The sequence below is a fragment of the Pestalotiopsis fici genome (assembly GCF_000516985.1).
Source record: "Pestalotiopsis fici W106-1 unplaced genomic scaffold PFICI_Scf_2, whole genome shotgun sequence".
Lineage (NCBI taxonomy): Eukaryota > Fungi > Ascomycota > Sordariomycetes > Amphisphaeriales > Sporocadaceae > Pestalotiopsis > Pestalotiopsis fici.
In genome coordinates, this window is record NW_006917092.1 from 5,979,233 (window position 1) to 5,996,189 (window position 16,957).

General features: G+C 50.5%; 4 protein-coding genes across 4 annotated transcripts; 2 read left to right on the forward strand and 2 right to left on the reverse strand.

The window, feature by feature from the left end:
• Positions 1 to 1,483: 1,483 nt before the first annotated feature.
• PFICI_03986 (uncharacterized protein) lies at positions 1,484 to 7,285 on the forward strand (the record flags this gene model as incomplete). The annotated part of the gene is made up of 1 exon (XM_007832567.1): positions 1,484 to 7,285. The coding sequence occupies one exon, from the start codon at positions 1,484 to 1,486 to the stop codon at positions 7,283 to 7,285; it is 5,802 nt and encodes a 1,933-aa protein (XP_007830758.1).
• Positions 7,286 to 7,936: 651 nt separating this feature from the next.
• Positions 7,937 to 8,935, reverse strand: PFICI_03987 (uncharacterized protein; the record flags this gene model as incomplete). The annotated part of the gene is made up of 3 exons (XM_007832568.1): positions 7,937 to 7,960; positions 8,003 to 8,308; positions 8,366 to 8,935. 3 exons carry the CDS (start codon positions 8,933 to 8,935, stop codon positions 7,937 to 7,939), a joined length of 900 nt encoding a protein of 299 aa, XP_007830759.1.
• A 1,627-nt stretch (positions 8,936 to 10,562) lies between these two features.
• PFICI_03988 (uncharacterized protein) lies at positions 10,563 to 12,281 on the forward strand (the record flags this gene model as incomplete). The annotated part of the gene is made up of 1 exon (XM_007832569.1): positions 10,563 to 12,281. One exon carries the CDS (start codon positions 10,563 to 10,565, stop codon positions 12,279 to 12,281), a length of 1,719 nt encoding a protein of 572 aa, XP_007830760.1.
• A 645-nt stretch (positions 12,282 to 12,926) lies between these two features.
• On the reverse strand, positions 12,927 to 15,977 carry PFICI_03989 (uncharacterized protein; the record flags this gene model as incomplete). The annotated part of the gene is made up of 2 exons (XM_007832570.1): positions 12,927 to 14,210; positions 14,271 to 15,977. The coding sequence occupies 2 exons, from the start codon at positions 15,975 to 15,977 to the stop codon at positions 12,927 to 12,929; spliced, it is 2,991 nt and encodes a 996-aa protein (XP_007830761.1).
• Positions 15,978 to 16,957: the final 980 nt, after the last annotated feature.

The following is a 16,957-nucleotide window of genomic DNA, read 5'->3' on the forward strand; positions in this document are numbered from 1 at the left end:
ACAGCAAAGTGCAAGCTGCAGCCACGGAGCACCACTGCTTTTTCCTCCTAGTTGTACTGTTCAGTGTTGAGAGTGTTACTGTGTACAGTGCAGCGACGCGCTGAAATGCCCCTCCCAACTCCCCGGCGCTCAAGGGCCCCGGAAGGTTCACGCCAATGGGAGCCTACGTGGTCCCTAATGGACCCCCATGCCACGGAGGGCGGGGATAGCCGGAAGTGGGAACCGGACCCATCTACGCCAAGCCTTGGAGCTCCGTCCCCAGCAAAACCTTGTCGTGTCGTATTTTCTTTCCAGTCTCTCACCGGGATGCCACTTCACTGCATGCGACAAACCCACTCACATCTTTTCTTCTTCCCTGGGACTGACGATGCCCGCCAAGTCAACAAACTTGCTTTGTATCTCGGCACTTCACAATACGCATAAAAAGTTGACCAGCCAGCTGGCACTTTTGGATAATCGACCATTTCATCGTTCGTTAGGCCTAGTCCGACCAAAACAAAGAAGAAAAACATTCCAGTGGGGCCTCAATGGACCCCCAGTGGCTTTTCTTTCCCTTCAGAAGCCAGCTGAAACCTTGACCGCTCGCCGTTTGCTCAGATTCCAAGGGTCTGGTCGAGGTAGCGAGGCAAAGTGAGGGTCCGGTCCAAGGGTCTGGTCCAAGCCTCAGTGGCCTCCGTGTGGGCGTGAGAAAGCTTCGGGGTCCCGTTCGGCTGCGCGCGGCCAACATGCATCTTCGGAAGCCGTCCAATAGTCGCCAGACAAGTACAGTACCGACAGAACGATTGACGATTCTTATCATGTGACGTCGCGTCACTGTGTACCGACATGGGGTTGCTGTATAGTCTTCTGTCAAAATCCCAGCTAGGTAAAGTCGCTGTCGTACGTGGGTTTGGCATCTCCATATCGGCAATTGGTCTCGACAGAATGCCTAGAGACTTCTTCTCGATTTGGGTCTCATTAAGCCCATCAGTTCGGCTCACCCCAAAGCAATATGCCCGCTTCAAGCAAGATGGACCATGAGGCTTTTAATGCGGACAGATAGATCGCCATGATGGTAACGCTAGCGTCGACAGACATATCGACCTCTGGTTCATCCACGTCCGTGGCCCACTGGAGACAGTCTGGAGTCGTACTGGGACAATGAGCATGAACTAGCGCATGGTTTCGCTTGCAGTTTGGATAGCATGCTCGATGGCCAAGTTTCAGCTGTCAAGAAGCTTGAAAGCCAATGAAATTCTCTGACCGCTGGTATGAATGGACCTTACTAGAAGATCAATCTGTCAGGGTGGTTCTGCGCTAGAAGACGTCGTCTCGGGCCCAGAGGCATGTACACGTGGCAGAGGCTACCGTATTGTTGGGATGACTTCAGTGCCGTGTAGATATCGCAACAACGTATTTGTATAAGAGCATCCGGCTGCCCAGGATGTAGCGTTCTTCAGACCTTTCAAGTCAAAATCTGTATCATCTTTGCCGCATATTCAATATGGCTGAGAGTTGGACGACAGCTGGGGCCGTGCCAGCCCACGCCGTCGCCATCACTGGTATGGCTTGCAAGTTCCCCGGGGCCGACTCCGTGGACGACTACTGGAAGCTGCTGGACGAGGGACGGTCCATGGTGACGAAGGTCCCTGCCGGCCGCTTTGCCACGGAGGAGCACTGGCGCAGCAATGACAAATCTGTCTTTACGGGCAACTTTGTCAACGATCTCGACGCGTTTGACCACAAGTTCTTCGGAAGGTCAAGCCGAGAGGCCGCCACCATGGATCCCGGGCAGCGACTGCTACTCGAGACGGCTTATCAGGCCCTCGAGTCGTCTGGTTTCTTCCGCGGCGTCGAACAGGACCGCGATGTTGGATGCTTCATTGGTGCCTGTCTCTCAGATTACAACGACAATGTGGCCAGTCACCCTCCGAATGCTTTCTCCGCTCTTGGATCGCTGAGAGCCTTCCTCCCAGGAAGAATCAGTCACTTTTTCGGCCTTACTGGACCGGCCATCAGCTTCGACACGGCTTGTTCATCCTCGGCTGTCGCCATTGACGCTGCTATTAAGGCTCTGAGAGCCGGTGACTGCACAAGCGCCATTGCTGGTGGCGTCTCGGTCTTTACCAGCCCTCACATTTTCCAGAACCTGGCGGGCGCCTCTTTCCTGAGCCCTACAGGCGCCACCAAGTCTTTTGACGAACTCGCTGATGGATACAGCCGTGGCGAGGGTGTCGGTCTCGTCGTCCTCAAGACCCTCTCCCAAGCCGTTGCCGATGGCGATCACATTTTGGGCACAATTCTGTCGACTGCAGTAAAGCAGAACAGCAACCTGGTTCCTATTACAGTTCCATACAGTCCATCTCAAGTCGCACTCTACGGAAGAGTCCTGGAGCGCGCCGGCGTCAATGCCGATGATATCACATACCTCGAGGCTCACGGAACCGGCACCCCCATTGGAGACCCCGAAGAGTTCAAAGCTATCAAGGAGATTTTTGACACTCCTACAAGAACACAAAAACTTCACTTTGCGTCTGTAAAGGGTAACATTGGCCATTCCGAGGCCGCCTCTGGTGTCGCGGGTCTCATCAAGACTCTTCTCATGATGCAGCACCGCGCCATCCCACGCCAGGCCAGCTTCAAAGTGCTCAACTCCAAGATTGATCTGTGCGACGGACGGCTCAGTATTCCTACAGAGACCGTTCCCTGGCATGGCAAGCCCCTTATTGCCTGCATAAGCAACCACGGAGCTGCTGGAAGTACCTCAGCTATGGTCGTTAGAGAGCCCTTTGCCGCCCTGGCCGCTCCGACACACAAGTCTCACTCTACCAAATTCCCCATCATTGTGTCTGGCAACTGTGCTCTCAGTCTTCGACGTAATTGTGCCGCGCTACGCGAGTATCTCACAACTTCTGATGCTCTGAATAAGGGTGCCGGCTTGGCCGATATCGCCTTCAACCTGAGCGAGAAGCAGAACCGCGACTTGTCCCACATTTTCTCGGTAGCAGTGACAGACTCATCAGATCTGTATAAAAAACTTGATCTGCTAGGCCAAGACCTCTCCTCCCCCAATCCCGAGGCAAAGCCCGTGGTCCTCGTCTTTGGTGGCCAGCAGAGAAAGACAGTCACCATTGACCGAGACGTTTACGACAGCTGCAAGTTGCTTCGTAAGCATCTGGACGAATGCGATCGCATCCTTCATGAGTTCGGCCACCAAAGGATTATTCCTGGCATATTCGAGTCTGGATTCCATACTGATGCCGTCTACCTCCAGACTGCCCAGTTTGCCATCCAATACGCTACTGCCATGACATGGTTGGACTGCGGTCTCAAGATTGAGTGTGTGATTGGTCACTCCCTTGGCCAACTTGCTGCCCTGGTCGTCTCTGGTGTCCTTTCACTCTATGATGGTCTCAAGCTTGTTTATCACAGAGCCTTGCTGATCAGGGACCAGTGGGGCCCCGAGACTGGTGCCATGCTTGCCGTCTTTGCCGATCTCGAGGAGACTCGTGCGCTGATTGCTTCTATCAAGAAGATTGACCCCACAACAGACATTAGCATTGCTTGCTACAATGGCCCCTCCAACCATGTGCTGGCTGGATCCAGGTCGGAGATCGAACTTGTCGTTGATGTGATCAACAGGTCGAGATCTATGAAATACGTTGTCTTGGACACTACTCACGGATTTCATTCGAGACTGGCTGACCCCATCCTCCACAAACTCAGACACATTGCTTCCGGCTTGACGTATCATCCTCCTGCGATCCACATTGAGCTATGCTCGGAGAATGAAGAGTCTGCAATGAATATTAATGCTACTGCAATTGCTGAGCACACTCGCCAGCCCGTCTACTTTGATCACTCTATCAAGCGCATTGAAAGACGCTACGGCCACTGCACGTGGATTGAGGGTGGTTCCGACACCTCCATCATGAGCATGCTTCAGCGCTGCCTGCCTGCCAAGACTCACGGCGGCCATGACTTCCGACCCGTGTCTGTGAGCCGTTTCGACTCTCTGGGCCTGTTGGCGGAAACCATTGCGCATCTCTGGAGCCGCAGACACCACGTCCAATTCTGGCCATTTGCCAGATGCCAGAGAGGCGAGTACCGCGCTCTGAACTTGCCGCCATACTCTTTTGAGAAGACCAAGCACTGGCTCGACTTCAAGCTCCTCGTCGACAGCGGCGTCAAAGAAGTTGTCAAGGAAGTTGTCAAGGAGGTGGTCGTCTTCAAGGAAAATGTCAAGAAGCATCATCACCTTCTCATGTTTGCCGGCTTCCAAGACGCATCCGAGTTGACCGCCGTTTACAATATTGATCCCCGCTCCGAGGAATGGCAGACCCTGTGCGGCGGTCACTCCCTTCTCAACACCCCTCTCTGTCCTGCTGCTCTGTACGTTGAGCTGATTCTACGTGCAACCAAGAACATCGTCGAGGTCAAGAAGGGAGTGTCTTCGTTCCGCGTGCAGTTGGAGACACTCGAGATCCAGGCTGCTCTGGGCATCAATCCTCGTAGAAGAGCAATCAAGCTCTACCTGACCCAAGCAGATGGCGCTGGCAACAAATGGAACATTGCTCTTCGATCCGAACCCGAAGACATTCTCGAGACGATTACTACACATGCTATCGCCAAGACTGAAGTGGTCATGGGCGACGACATGGATACCACTGTCGAGTTGGCTCGCTTTGGCAAGCTTCTCCAGCGGGGCTCCTTTGACGCATCCACTTGGAACGCAGTCGACAGAATCCACGGTCCGGTCATCTACCAAATCTTCTCCAAGGTTGTCCAGTACCACGACTACTTCCACGGCGTTCACGACCTTTCCTTCAAGAACCATATCATCGTTGCCGAAGTGTTCCTTCCCAAGGACCAGCCCATCATTACCTCGGAACTGCTGCACAACCCGGTTGCCATCGACACCTTCCTCCAGGTGCCTGGTCTGTACCTGAACTGCCTTTCCTCCTGCAAGCCTGGCAGTGCCTACATCAACACCACCCTCGAGCGCCTTCGCATTGCCCCCGACTTTGAGTACAAGCCCCGAGGTCCATGGAAGGTTATTGCCCTTCCTGGCGATATTGACGAGTCCGGCCATGGAAGCTTTGATATCTTTGTTACCGATCCCAAGATGAAGTCACTCGTCGTGGCTGCCTTTACTGCTCGCTTCCGCATGGTATCCATTTCTTCTTTGACCAAGAGCTTGTCTCATGCCTCCGAATACTCGCAAGCGCTTCTTCCCGCCGCACGCGAGACCGAGTACACCACCCAGCTAGTTGAGCGAACCTCCCATATTGCTCCGAGCGTCGTTGAGCGAGTTTCCCACGTTGCCCCGAGCATTGTGGCAAGTGATTCGTGCAATCTGCGCGAGTCCCGATTGGAGAGAGCCTGGGTCGAGGAAAAGCTCAGTGAAATCCTCCGCAAGGTGGCAGATGTCCCTGTAGAGCTCTTCCGCACCAATGCTTCACTTGAGGAGCTTGGTATTGACTCCCTGATGTGGACTGAGGTTGTGACCGAGGCTGAGAAGACTTTTGGCTTCACTATTCCTCGCTCTGAGCTGCAAAAGGTGCAGACAGTGTATGAGCTGTGCGATTACATTCAGTACCGCGATGTTCACGTGACCTCCGTCCCAGCAAGAACCCTGAGCGTCAAGCATTCACTGCCCCGAATTACGACATCCCGTGCTGAATTCGTCGAAACACCTCTGCTTTCCAGCCGTTCCGAAATCATCACCACTACCAGGCACACTCACACCCTTGAGCACATTCTACGTGACCTTGCTGAGATCCTATGCAACCATGCTTCCGACTTTGTCCCTAGCGACATCCGCATCACCACCAACCTGAACGACCTCGCCCTGGACTCGCTCCTTGCCATCGAGTTCCTCGATGACGTAAAGGCCAAATTTGGTGTCACTATTGACATTGGATCTTTCAGCAGGATGACCGAAGTTGGCCAGCTCGCCGAGATGATCTTCAAGAGCCTGACCACTGAGACAGGCAACCCACCACGTTCGGCCATCTCCAAGTCTTCCTCTGGCAGCACCGCCTTCATGCCAAGCGCCGTGTCCAAGGTCAATCAGGGCCTTCAGCGACCCAAGAGCAACCTTTCCCGCAAGAGTTTTACACGATCCCGTGACAGCCTTTTGCAATTCAATGACAACATCTCGTACTCAGGTAGCACCTTGGCTCATGCTACGAGCGCATTCAGGAGGTCGATAATGGACTTTGAAAAGCTCGCACACAAGAACGAGTTTGCTGGTTTCTACGAGAACGTTTACGGCAAGAACTGCAACCTGGTCTTGGCTTACGTGGTGGAGGCGTATGCTGACCTGGGTATAAACCTGGCTACCATGCGACCTGGCACCGAGATCCCCGAGCTTAATGTCCCTCACAAGCACCATCAGATGCGTGAGGTCCTCAAGGGTGTGCTGGTGGATGGAGGTCTTGCCATCTCCGATCGCGTCTGCCTCATCCGAACTGAGAAGCCCGTCGATCCCACCCGCTCTAGCATGCTCTTTGAAGACATCCTCCGCGAGTTCCCCCAACACACCAAGGAGCACATGCTACTGAACATTACCGGCGCTGAGCTAGCTCAGCTCATTACTGGTGCCAAAGACCCTCTGGCTGTGCTGTTCGGATCCAAGGCCAACAGACAGATCCTTGAGGACGTCTACAGCACCAGTCCCATGTACGTCGTCATGTCGCAGCTCCTTACCCAGTTCCTCGAGTCAACTCTGAGCGCTGCCATGGCTTCCATTGCCGGAAGCGGCAAGCGCTTCCGCATCCTAGAGGTCGGAGCCGGCACCGGTGCCACGACGCGCTGGGTCGTAGGTCGCCTAGTCCAGATGGGTATTCCCGTTGAGTATACTTTTACAGACATTTCGTCCTCTCTGGTCCAAACGGCCAAGAGAAAGTTTGCCCACTACGATTGCATGAAGTACACTACTCTGGATATCGAGAGACAGCCCCCTGTTGAGCACCTGGGCCAGTACGACATTGTCCTCGCCACGAACTGCATCCACGCCACCAGCGACTTGCGCAACTCGTTGAAGAACATTAACCAGCTGCTCAAGCCTGAGGGTTTCGTGGCCATGGTCGAGTTTACCACGCGCATGCCCTGGTTCGACCTGGTCTTTGGTCTGCTCGAGGGTTGGTGGCTATTCCAGGACGGACGCGACTACGTGTTGGCTGAGCCGCAGTTCTGGGAGGAGTGTATGCTCGATGTTGGCTTCAACAAGGTCATGTGGAGCGGTGGAAGCTCGAAAGAGTCCAATGTGGTTCGGGTTATTACTGGTTTCAAGAATGCATAGAATGACGAATAATGATTGAGGGATTGGTCGGAGATTTGTACAATATGTGTATATATACCATTTGCTTTTGAAAGAAATTGAAGTTTTAAATTTCAAGAATAAACAAAAAACAAAAAGACTGGCCAAAATATGCATATCTCGATTAGCCACTATTGTTATATGAGTCTTGCATAGCCTGTTTCAGCTATCGCTACCACTCTCTTATAGTACAGCCTCTACTAGCGACAAATGTGAGAGGTCGGGAGGTTCATTGTGAGAAACACTCCGAGATTGCGTTATAACTTGTTTGGAATTACAGAAGCTATCTAGGTACTCAAACGCGGTTGTGGGATACTCTACCCGTGCAATGGGTGTGAATCAGGACGTTTGAAGCAGCAAAAAGATTGGATCCGTTTCGGATTGCGACACCTGTGAGATTCGAACTCACGCCTTCGAAAAGACTGCCTTTCATAGTCCATTTGGATATAGCAGGGCAGCGCGTTAACCACTCCGCCAAAGTGCCTTGTTTTGGAACCCTTTGTTGTGGTTCTGTTGAGGAAGTCGCGATTATCAAGTAGTATACGTGGTGTTTTAGCTAATAGGAACCACCAGGCAACCGGGCTTGGAACCTAGTGCAAACGCGGCTCTCCTGTCGGGCCGTGAGCGGACCCATTATAGCGGACGGAACCCACCCACCTAAATAATTAGATTAGCTAAAATACATATGTATGCACGCACGTCAATGAACCCTGCATAACCGTACATATCTGCATCGCAAGGCAAAAGTTGGATGCAATGAAGCCACGAAGCGTCATGACAGCATCTGAGCAGGTACAAAGGCCTCGTCCTGACCAATGGAGGCAGGATCGAAGCAAAGGCATGTTCGATCTGGTTTTCCTTCACGTTGCGCTCGATTACTGCAACTCCAGTGACCAGAGCGTCTGCTTCTTCGATGTAGTATATATTTCCGTCTCTTTCGTGATCTACGGATTTGACCGATGGGTCAAATATCCATATTGGCTGAGGGAAATACGAGACGTTGTCCTGATACTAGTTGTTAGTCTTGAGCTAATGAGCAAATGTATCTAGATGGTGTCTTACGACTATTGCATCCGGTTCGAAAAACTCTGCAAGCCATGGACGAAATCCTGAAGTGCGTTGGGCTGTCTTATGTGCCCCCGATAGCCGACGAACATCGAGAGCAGGTCGCATATTTCCGGCAGAGCCCAAAAGACGTCCGAATGAGCATAACTGTCTCTCAGGGAAGAGGGCGTGCTGTGCCACAGGCGGTCGCTGCAAGACACAGCATCCTATCCAGTTGCCACTGATCGCTTTGACGCGTAAAATGTTAGCTTGGAAGAGGATAAAATGCGAATTCCTCATCAGGAACTGTGTGGTGAGTATGAAATGATGCTTCCTATCTGGTAGTGCTGATGTAATACGAGCCCTATGAGCAGGATGTGAATCATGCGGAAGAACTTGGTCGTCTTCATGCAACTCAAACACCATAAAACTCCCGCTGAGAGTGCCCAGACGCGATACCTGGCAATTATCATCCGACGGGTCTGAGCCACCATAAGCCAGTCCGAGGTCAAAGATAGACGGCGGACACCATTCCCATCGACCTCCGTGCGGAGCAATAGGAGCTTGACCATAAATGAGGTCGGTCATTCTGATGAATCCCCATGAGATTAATATATCTTGTGTTATCTCTGTCCCTGACCATTCCGCACGAAATTTCCCACTTCTCAGAACCACCAGACTCGCAATAATCATTTGGTCAATTGACTAGGACGTTATTCGAGGTCATGGGATCTGCAATAGATCTGAAAGGAGCTCTCCTGACCCGCGATATTGTTTGTTCCGCCCCTGTATTAGAAGTGCGAGAATATCAGTAACTACGAAGTGGCCAAGAACTGGCACCGGTCGGTTGAAATCGGCAATAGGAATCTTATTATCAGCCCATTGATTAGGATAGTCCTTCGAAGGCTCAAGGAGCGACAGATCCCAACCAAGAATTTCTTTATCGAGATCCTTTAACACAAATCCCTGTCCGCTGCTCTTACGAGAACCTTTGTTCAGGTGTGCAAAGATAACTTTGACTGCGTGGTTTCTCGACGCCCAAGGCTCGGCCGAACTGTCGGCATCAAGCTCACTCGTATATATATTTATTTCAAAAAATAGTTAATTATAAAGCTTTTATTAATAAATCGAAAGTAAATTTCATAATTATACATATGTTATGGCAGATACTATATGGCACCGGCCCCGTCCCGTGGGCATATAGGTCCCAGTTCGTGATCGTTTCCCAACGATTGCGAGCATGCTCTTTGCCCATTGGTACAGTGGTAGCGTATGCCGTGACTGTATGGAATCCATGATCCACCATTCAATAATCGCGAATAAATCACTCGTGAACGTGCCACAATGGTGGCACGGACCGAAGTTAAAATCGATGATATGCATTACAGGCCTTATGACACGAGCGGCCAATAAAACGTCGCATCGATAAGATCTTTGTAGTCGTCTGCCTCCGTCGTAAATTAAGGCTAAATCCTTAGGATTACGACACTTGTGACTTTTAGTCGCCAGTCTTAAAGGCGCAAATTCTGCTATACAGCAGAAGAATCACAACTTCGTGCGTAAAAGTACATCCGGAGCCTTGCGATATATTTTTAAATTATTTCCCTCGAGTCATACTCACTTCAGCAGGGCTCCAAGCAGGTGGGTAGCACTCTAAGTTGCCGCGATAGGATAACAAAACGCATATCAACAAGGGTCATGTCACCTAACCTAGATACCTAGTAATCTGTACTCAATATGCATTGCATTTCCGCGTGGGGTTGCGGCACGGCAGCGCACCGTATTCTGGCTTAGCGCATTCGGATTTATTCAGCTTTCCATAAGGCTTTCTTAATTGGGGATCGCAGATGACCTCTGCACCACCCTCCGTAGAGATTCCGCTGCGTCATCTCTCTGCTCACGGGCGATCCTGCTCGCTGCTTTAACAAAATAAGCGCCGCAGTTGCCCTGAGAGATTTAGCAATACTTTGCGGCTGAAAATGTATTCTAAGCTTGGGCGTGCTGTAGGACTCAACTCGCGCCGAATATGTTCAGTGGGAGCGGGGCTCTCCAGCCGGATCTGCGACGAAATAGGAGCTGTAACACGCACCTGCTCGCAGTCCGATTCTCTTTAGATTACGGGATGTTTTGTGTCGCACTGAGTTACCCATTCGAAAGATCACCACTAGTACTCTCATATATCAGCAGTTCTAGTGCTCCTTCACATCCAGGCTCAATGTCAAGCACTGTCTCGCAACTCTCGTCGCAATGGGCAAATCCGAGTGATGTCACCACGGTCCTCATGGTCATCGGTGGGGACGTGGTACAGAAAGCTCTGGCCCAAACAACCGGCTGCTGGTACACGCCGGTATGCTTCTCGTTTGGCTGGGTCGCTTACATGTTTATGGCGTTAGTAGGCATCATCGGAGATGGCAGACTGCTCCCAATCCCCGATTACCCGGCCAAAGTGTTCAATCTCAAAACAGGCTATGTTCGGGACAATAAAAATTGGGTAATTGGGCGCCTTCTCCGCGACCACGAGGCCTACATGTCTAGAAAAGAGCCAGCTCCAACGTCTGGGGTTCGTATTGCAGTTTGGGAAGCCAAAGAGAACAAGAATTGCCATAAACAAATTTCGTTCTCACATAGTAGGATTCATATCTGGGGGGGAATCACAATGGCCGCCCAATTGATCATTGCCGCAATCCCTGTGATTAAGAATCACAGATGGGGAATCCTCCTCATCACCGCTTCTGGGACCGTTTTGGCGCTGATGGTGGGGGGTCTACCTCAATGGAGAGCTGAGAAACTGCCAAACCGCCAACAATCGAAGAAAGTCTTTGCTCTCACGACGGGCAATGGGTCGAGGGATATCATGGTCATCATCGGCGCTGGGAAGATTCTGGACCTTGAAGACCTGTCGGCGCAGGAAACACCACGAAGCGAAAAGCCTTGGGAGAAGTTCAAGCTTGAAGCGTCAAGGCGCCCTCAGCGACATGGTTGGGCCCAGTCTGGAAGGATCGAAAAGTTCATGCTAGACCATACAGGATCATTTCACTTTTCAAGAATGAAAGTTCATGGTATATTGACAAGGCCCGTCCGAGGATTGCCCGCAGGATTTCTCCTTACTATGGTTGTGTGCGTTGTTCAATCGATCTTGTGGTTGCTGTTACTCATTACCGTCGCGGCGCTGAGTACGGATACATGGTATCTCATTCTCGTTGGAGGCATCGGAATGTTTCAGAATGGCTATCTCGCAGCTATGGAGAGAACTCCGGAACATAGAAACTGCCCGCTTGAGTTGAAGGAAGTCATCACGACGGCAAAAGTCATGGATGGGCTTATGGACCTTGAAGTTGCATATGGGCGAGACTTCATGCCAAACGACGATTCGATAGAGCCAATCATGACGCCATTGGTCAAAGAATTCTTCCCTGGGCGGTTACGATTGGACGAGGAAGATTGGTGGAAAGGCAAGTGTCTTGATTATGATCAGATACGATCGAAGGAGAAGGAATGGAGGGGTGTTCCACGCAGAGCAATGCATCCTGACGCCGCGCCGAAAGAATACTGGAATGCACCTGAGAAGGCACCACTTTACTATTACGGAGGTAATCAGATCCCCTTTGAAAAATTCCAGCCTGTCGTCTCGAGTACGGCGAGGTACGATTGGGGAATTAACTCTGATCGCCAATGGAAAGTCGAGCATGAACCCATTTCACGACCAAAGTCTCCTCAACAAGCATATCATGCAAGCTCAAGTCGTCTTCCTGGTCTCCCAGAAGGAGAAGCTTTTGCTGACCTAGCACACGTTACCGGCGATACTAGAATAGTTCAGGCCAGACGATCAAACTCAATGACTAGCGAGCCTCAGAGGAACTCGATGCTCCAATTCGAAAGAACCTTCAAACGCGACGACCCGGGATATACCTTTAAATCGCCTCCATGGAGCTGATGATCCTTAAACACGGCGGCAGGCGATTGCGTTTGTCACAAAGATCTGACAGTCTCGATGGGCTTACAAGGATTGTCATTGCTATACAAAATCATTCTATTTTAGTAGCGGTCTTCGGATCGGGCACATGTATTTCCCTAGCTCTCGTTTTTGACTCTAATTTAGTGAAAGGGCAGAGGTCTCGGTTCTCCTGCTTCTGTAAACTCGTTTCCACAGTCGCGTATGTTACACTGTTCCACAAAGACTTTGTGTCTAATACTGCTTGGCGCAAGACGTGTATGAGAAGTTCCATACAAAACTGATCTCGTCAAGGCAATGCGTCAGAGCATATTATACAGATACTTGGTCTAGATTGAATGCATCTATTGAGGACAGGCTCCGGTGTTTGCTCTATTCGGCATCAGAGGAATAATTGTCTCTTGGCACATTTAAAATCGACCTGACTGTCAAAATGTAGGAATAAGTGGACCGCTTCTCCACACATGTATATTTCTTTGACCATCCAAACTCTGTTGGATGTGAAAACCCCAACTAATACAACAACTGTTACCCATACTTTTTTTTATACTGACAGCATATTATTCGTTCGGTATATCTAGAGATATAACGGAATGCACCACATCTTGTTTGTGTATGACAAATAACCTACCCTAGTTTTAGAAATTTTGGAAAGGTACGTGCCTTTCTAGTCTCAAAGTCTCTGTGGCTTCCCGGCTGTGGCGAGTTCGTGAGCTGATCCCTTGCACTACTAATTCTCGGTAATGGTCTTGGAGGATCAGAATTGTCAGGCTGTTTCTGCTTGGGTTGGCCTGACCCTCCAAATAACCGCAAGAGCAAAGGGCGCGCGTTGTCGGGTGGTTGAAATCTGTCTGTCGCTCCATTGGGGGATCGTGGATTATCTCTATCGGGGAAAAAACCATCAACATTCCACACTTGTTCTGGCCCAAGTTCTTCCGCGAGACATATCTTCCCTTTGGTATCTGCAGAGTCTGTCATAACCTGAGGTACCATTGAGCCCCGCGTAGGCATGTCCTGAGCGCGCAATACTCTGTGACTTGGGATAGCTTCCCGATCGTCAGCTGTCAGGAAGCGAGCACGGTTCCTGGTACGAAATTCGGCTCTTGTTTCACGAGACACCTTGACTCTGCGAACTATCTCGCAATATAGATCACTTGCCTCGCGCTCTTTCTGGTGTATCGTGGTCGGCGCATCTGATCTCTGAGAAGGCTCTTGTTCCTCAGGAACGACGTCCAAGGGACCCGTGGTGCTTGCTTGGTTCGTCCTTTCTTCGCGAATTTGGACCAACAAGCCAATTTCTGCTGGAGAATCCCCAGGTTTCACCCGGGAAACAATGATACCTAGTCGGGCATCTGACTCTTGAATCTTTTGAATGAACTGTTGTGGTGTGTCATCTTCAATGGTTTCCACCACGTACCAGTCCAGAAAGCTTGGGCCAGTGGGAAACCAAAATCTTTTCCTGTGCTTATCTGTGGCCAATATGTGACTTCTTTCCTGTGGATGCAGAATAAATCCGGGATAACGGACTTGAAGACCATCCTTTCCATTCATCGTTGCAGTTGACGTCATCAGCGCCAGTGGATCCGGATGGTCCACGGGCTGGGCAGTCATCCAGGTACGTGGTGCCCAGCCAAATCCGATTCGTTCGACCCTATCCCCGGGGAGAAAGATGATTCCTGGAGGAATGCTTTTGTGCCACCGGTCGTTGAACTGGGTCCAGAATATCTCCACTAAACGATCCCTGTCGCGGATCTCTACCAGAGGATCCTTTTCGCGCATTTGCGACCATAACCAACGCTGTTCGGTTACATTTCTCTGTCGCAGACCTTGTTCCGCAATCTTCGTACCCTCATAATCCAGGTTCAAGAGAGTCGCTAAAGCCAACGTTTCATGAAAGGAGTTGGAGGTTGTCTGTTGATATACTGTGAGAAACCTTGGCTGACTGAGATTTGATCGTCAAAGGAAACTTACTCGCCACCTAGCTGCCTTCCAAGAGCTTGCGACAAGCAAAGCTGCTTTCTCTTGAGGCATTTTCGAACCTGACAATCCTGCCTCCGGAAATAGGTAAGTATCTCGAGTTTCTTGTTCATGCGACATGATCAAATGTTGTAAATGGTCATTGACCATATCCAAAAGTGCTGTCGTTGCTTGTGCATGACCGCCAGACGCTAAGTCTTGGGACAATTCTTTTAAGTCTTTGAGATGGGACAATTGATCATCGTAGTCAAAGGCAAAATAGATTTTCTGGCTCAGGAATGCCTCCTGCAGTGTCCAAAGACGCCTCATCCAGCTGCTTCCCAGTATTCTCATAGCTGCAACTGCAGGCCTATCCGGCTCTCCAGGATTGAGTTGAGCCAAACCTGCATCTAGGACGATGGTGTAAGTCGACTCTTTGAATACTTGGAAGATCTGCTTGATTGCGCGTTTTCTTCGGGTTCGATCCTCTTGCCCTGGCCCAACTGGGATTACGAGAGTGTCCATCCAAAATGGCGTCTCCCACCCATCTTCAGGGTCGAGCTTGTTCAGGATATTTCTCACATATCGCAGCTGGCAACATGGGAGTTTATTCTCTGTTTCATTACCGTACCCATCCGACCATACATGTGATATTGTAGCGTATTTGAATGGCCTGGTCTTGTTCTCCGGAATTTTGGAAACGGATAGGCTAATTTGACTTCCATTACCATCATGGTTAGGTGGTTGGTTGAATTGCAGTAACGGGATCTCGTCATTATCGAGGTGTCCTCTAATGAACGTCAGGTCGGGGCCCTGCATTCCACAGAAAGTATCGCATCCATATGCATGTGCAGATTGATACAGTCCATCCTTATCCGTGGGCATGACTTTGCAGTCTGTCTCATCGCAGCCATTATGGTGTGGACCCTTGAACCGATCTAGGGAATTGTATGCCAGATACGATGCTAGCATCAATGTTGCATTGGCGCGCAACTGACTTTGCCATAGGTGAATAGTCCTTTTGCACCACTTGTCCCGCCCCATTCTGTTCAGGATGTAAGCTGGGGGTCCCCAACCTCTCCCGTCTTCGCTATGCCAACCTTTGAGCTCGGACTGGGTAGCCTTCATGATTTGTGCCTTAAACAACGATAGGGTTTCGCCCAATATCATGAGGGACAAAGCTACTTTGTCTCTCAAAGTAGACTGTTCGTCGTCAACAGTTCTAGGCTGTTGTGCATGACTGCCCAGGCTGTAACCGTAGTTTGCCCGGATCGTGCGTCGGGCAGCATCAAGGACAGCCTCGACTCGTACCATGCGTAGACGAATCTCAGAAAGGTATCCTAGGTCGCACCTTTCTTGCTCCCACTTTCTCCATTTTTCCAGGGCTGCTGGCAAATGCTTCGTGGTTACACGACGACTATTGGCTTTGACTTCGACAAGCTGCTTGTATTGAAGAATCGGTTTCCCCTCTTGTTGGACGATGGTAAAAATCAATCCGAAAAAGAGCCATGATTGCAGAAACTTGGGCCGATCAACCGTCCTCCGCTCTGTGCCCAAGAGTTTTAGATTGTAGGTATTTTCATCAAGCCGCCATCCGTTGTCGCGCGGGTAGCTCTGGAATGTGTCCCAATCATCTGGAAATTGGGCCCCATCCTCTGTTAGGTCTGGCACGGGCGGAACTGCGTTGGGGGGCAATTCGAAATCAGCAATGATGTGGTCCATGGTAATTCGCAGACTTCAAGCCATTACTTGCGGGTTGTTGTTTGTTGGCTACAGTCGCCAAGTTACTATGGAGTAACAATAAGGCTACAAGGAGATTTTATGGCTCGCCCAGCTAGTGTACATCAAATCCATATTGGCGTACTATTGAGACGTGGGTATAAAGCGGCAAGTAGGTGTAATAAGTCGCATGCACATCTATCTGCACAGTTCAGGGAATATTGGTGAGTCCTATCAGCTGCACGGCACCAACGACCAATCCTGCCGGGCGCATTGGCGGACAAATGACCCTTTTTGGCGTGTGGCACATGTCCAATCGAATGCAAGATCTCTAACCTTCTAACCGGTCAGCCCCCAACAGAGACGAAGGGGATGATCGGGCGTTGAGGACAGAAGTCTTGGACTCTTGAGCATGCGCTTGGTCAAGAAAATTGATTACAAAGTCGGTAGATTGTTTCACTGATTGTCCTTTTTCCCCTTCCTCACTGTTGTGCATCCGAGTCAACAACCATGTACGTACCAAGGGCTTGGGCGGGTACGCACCTGAATGCCTGATGCCGAATTGTTCCAGCCCTGGCACTGTCATCCACTTGCGACGTGGCTGAATCATGGCATTCCTGCAAGGCACTATTTTTGGGCTCCCCGCCTGTCATTAACCCGTCCACCGCCGCCTGTTGCATGTTGCCTGCCTCTTCGAATCTTCAAGTCGCGCTTTTAGTGACGCGCCTGTCGAAGCGCACTGAAGATGGCACTTCAAAAGAAGGTAAATTGTGGTTTTCTATTTGCGCGTTTCCTTGGCTAACCAGAATTATAGTCCACATTGTTTGAAATTGCACACAGACCAGGGAATTCATCGCCGCAATACGAGTAAAGTCACTTCAATGGAGAAGCGTGCAGCATCAGAAACTTATGATTTACTAGTATCGTGATTGTTCACCCTTTTTATTCCAAAACGCAAAGAACTGGTGTTTTCAAGAATACGT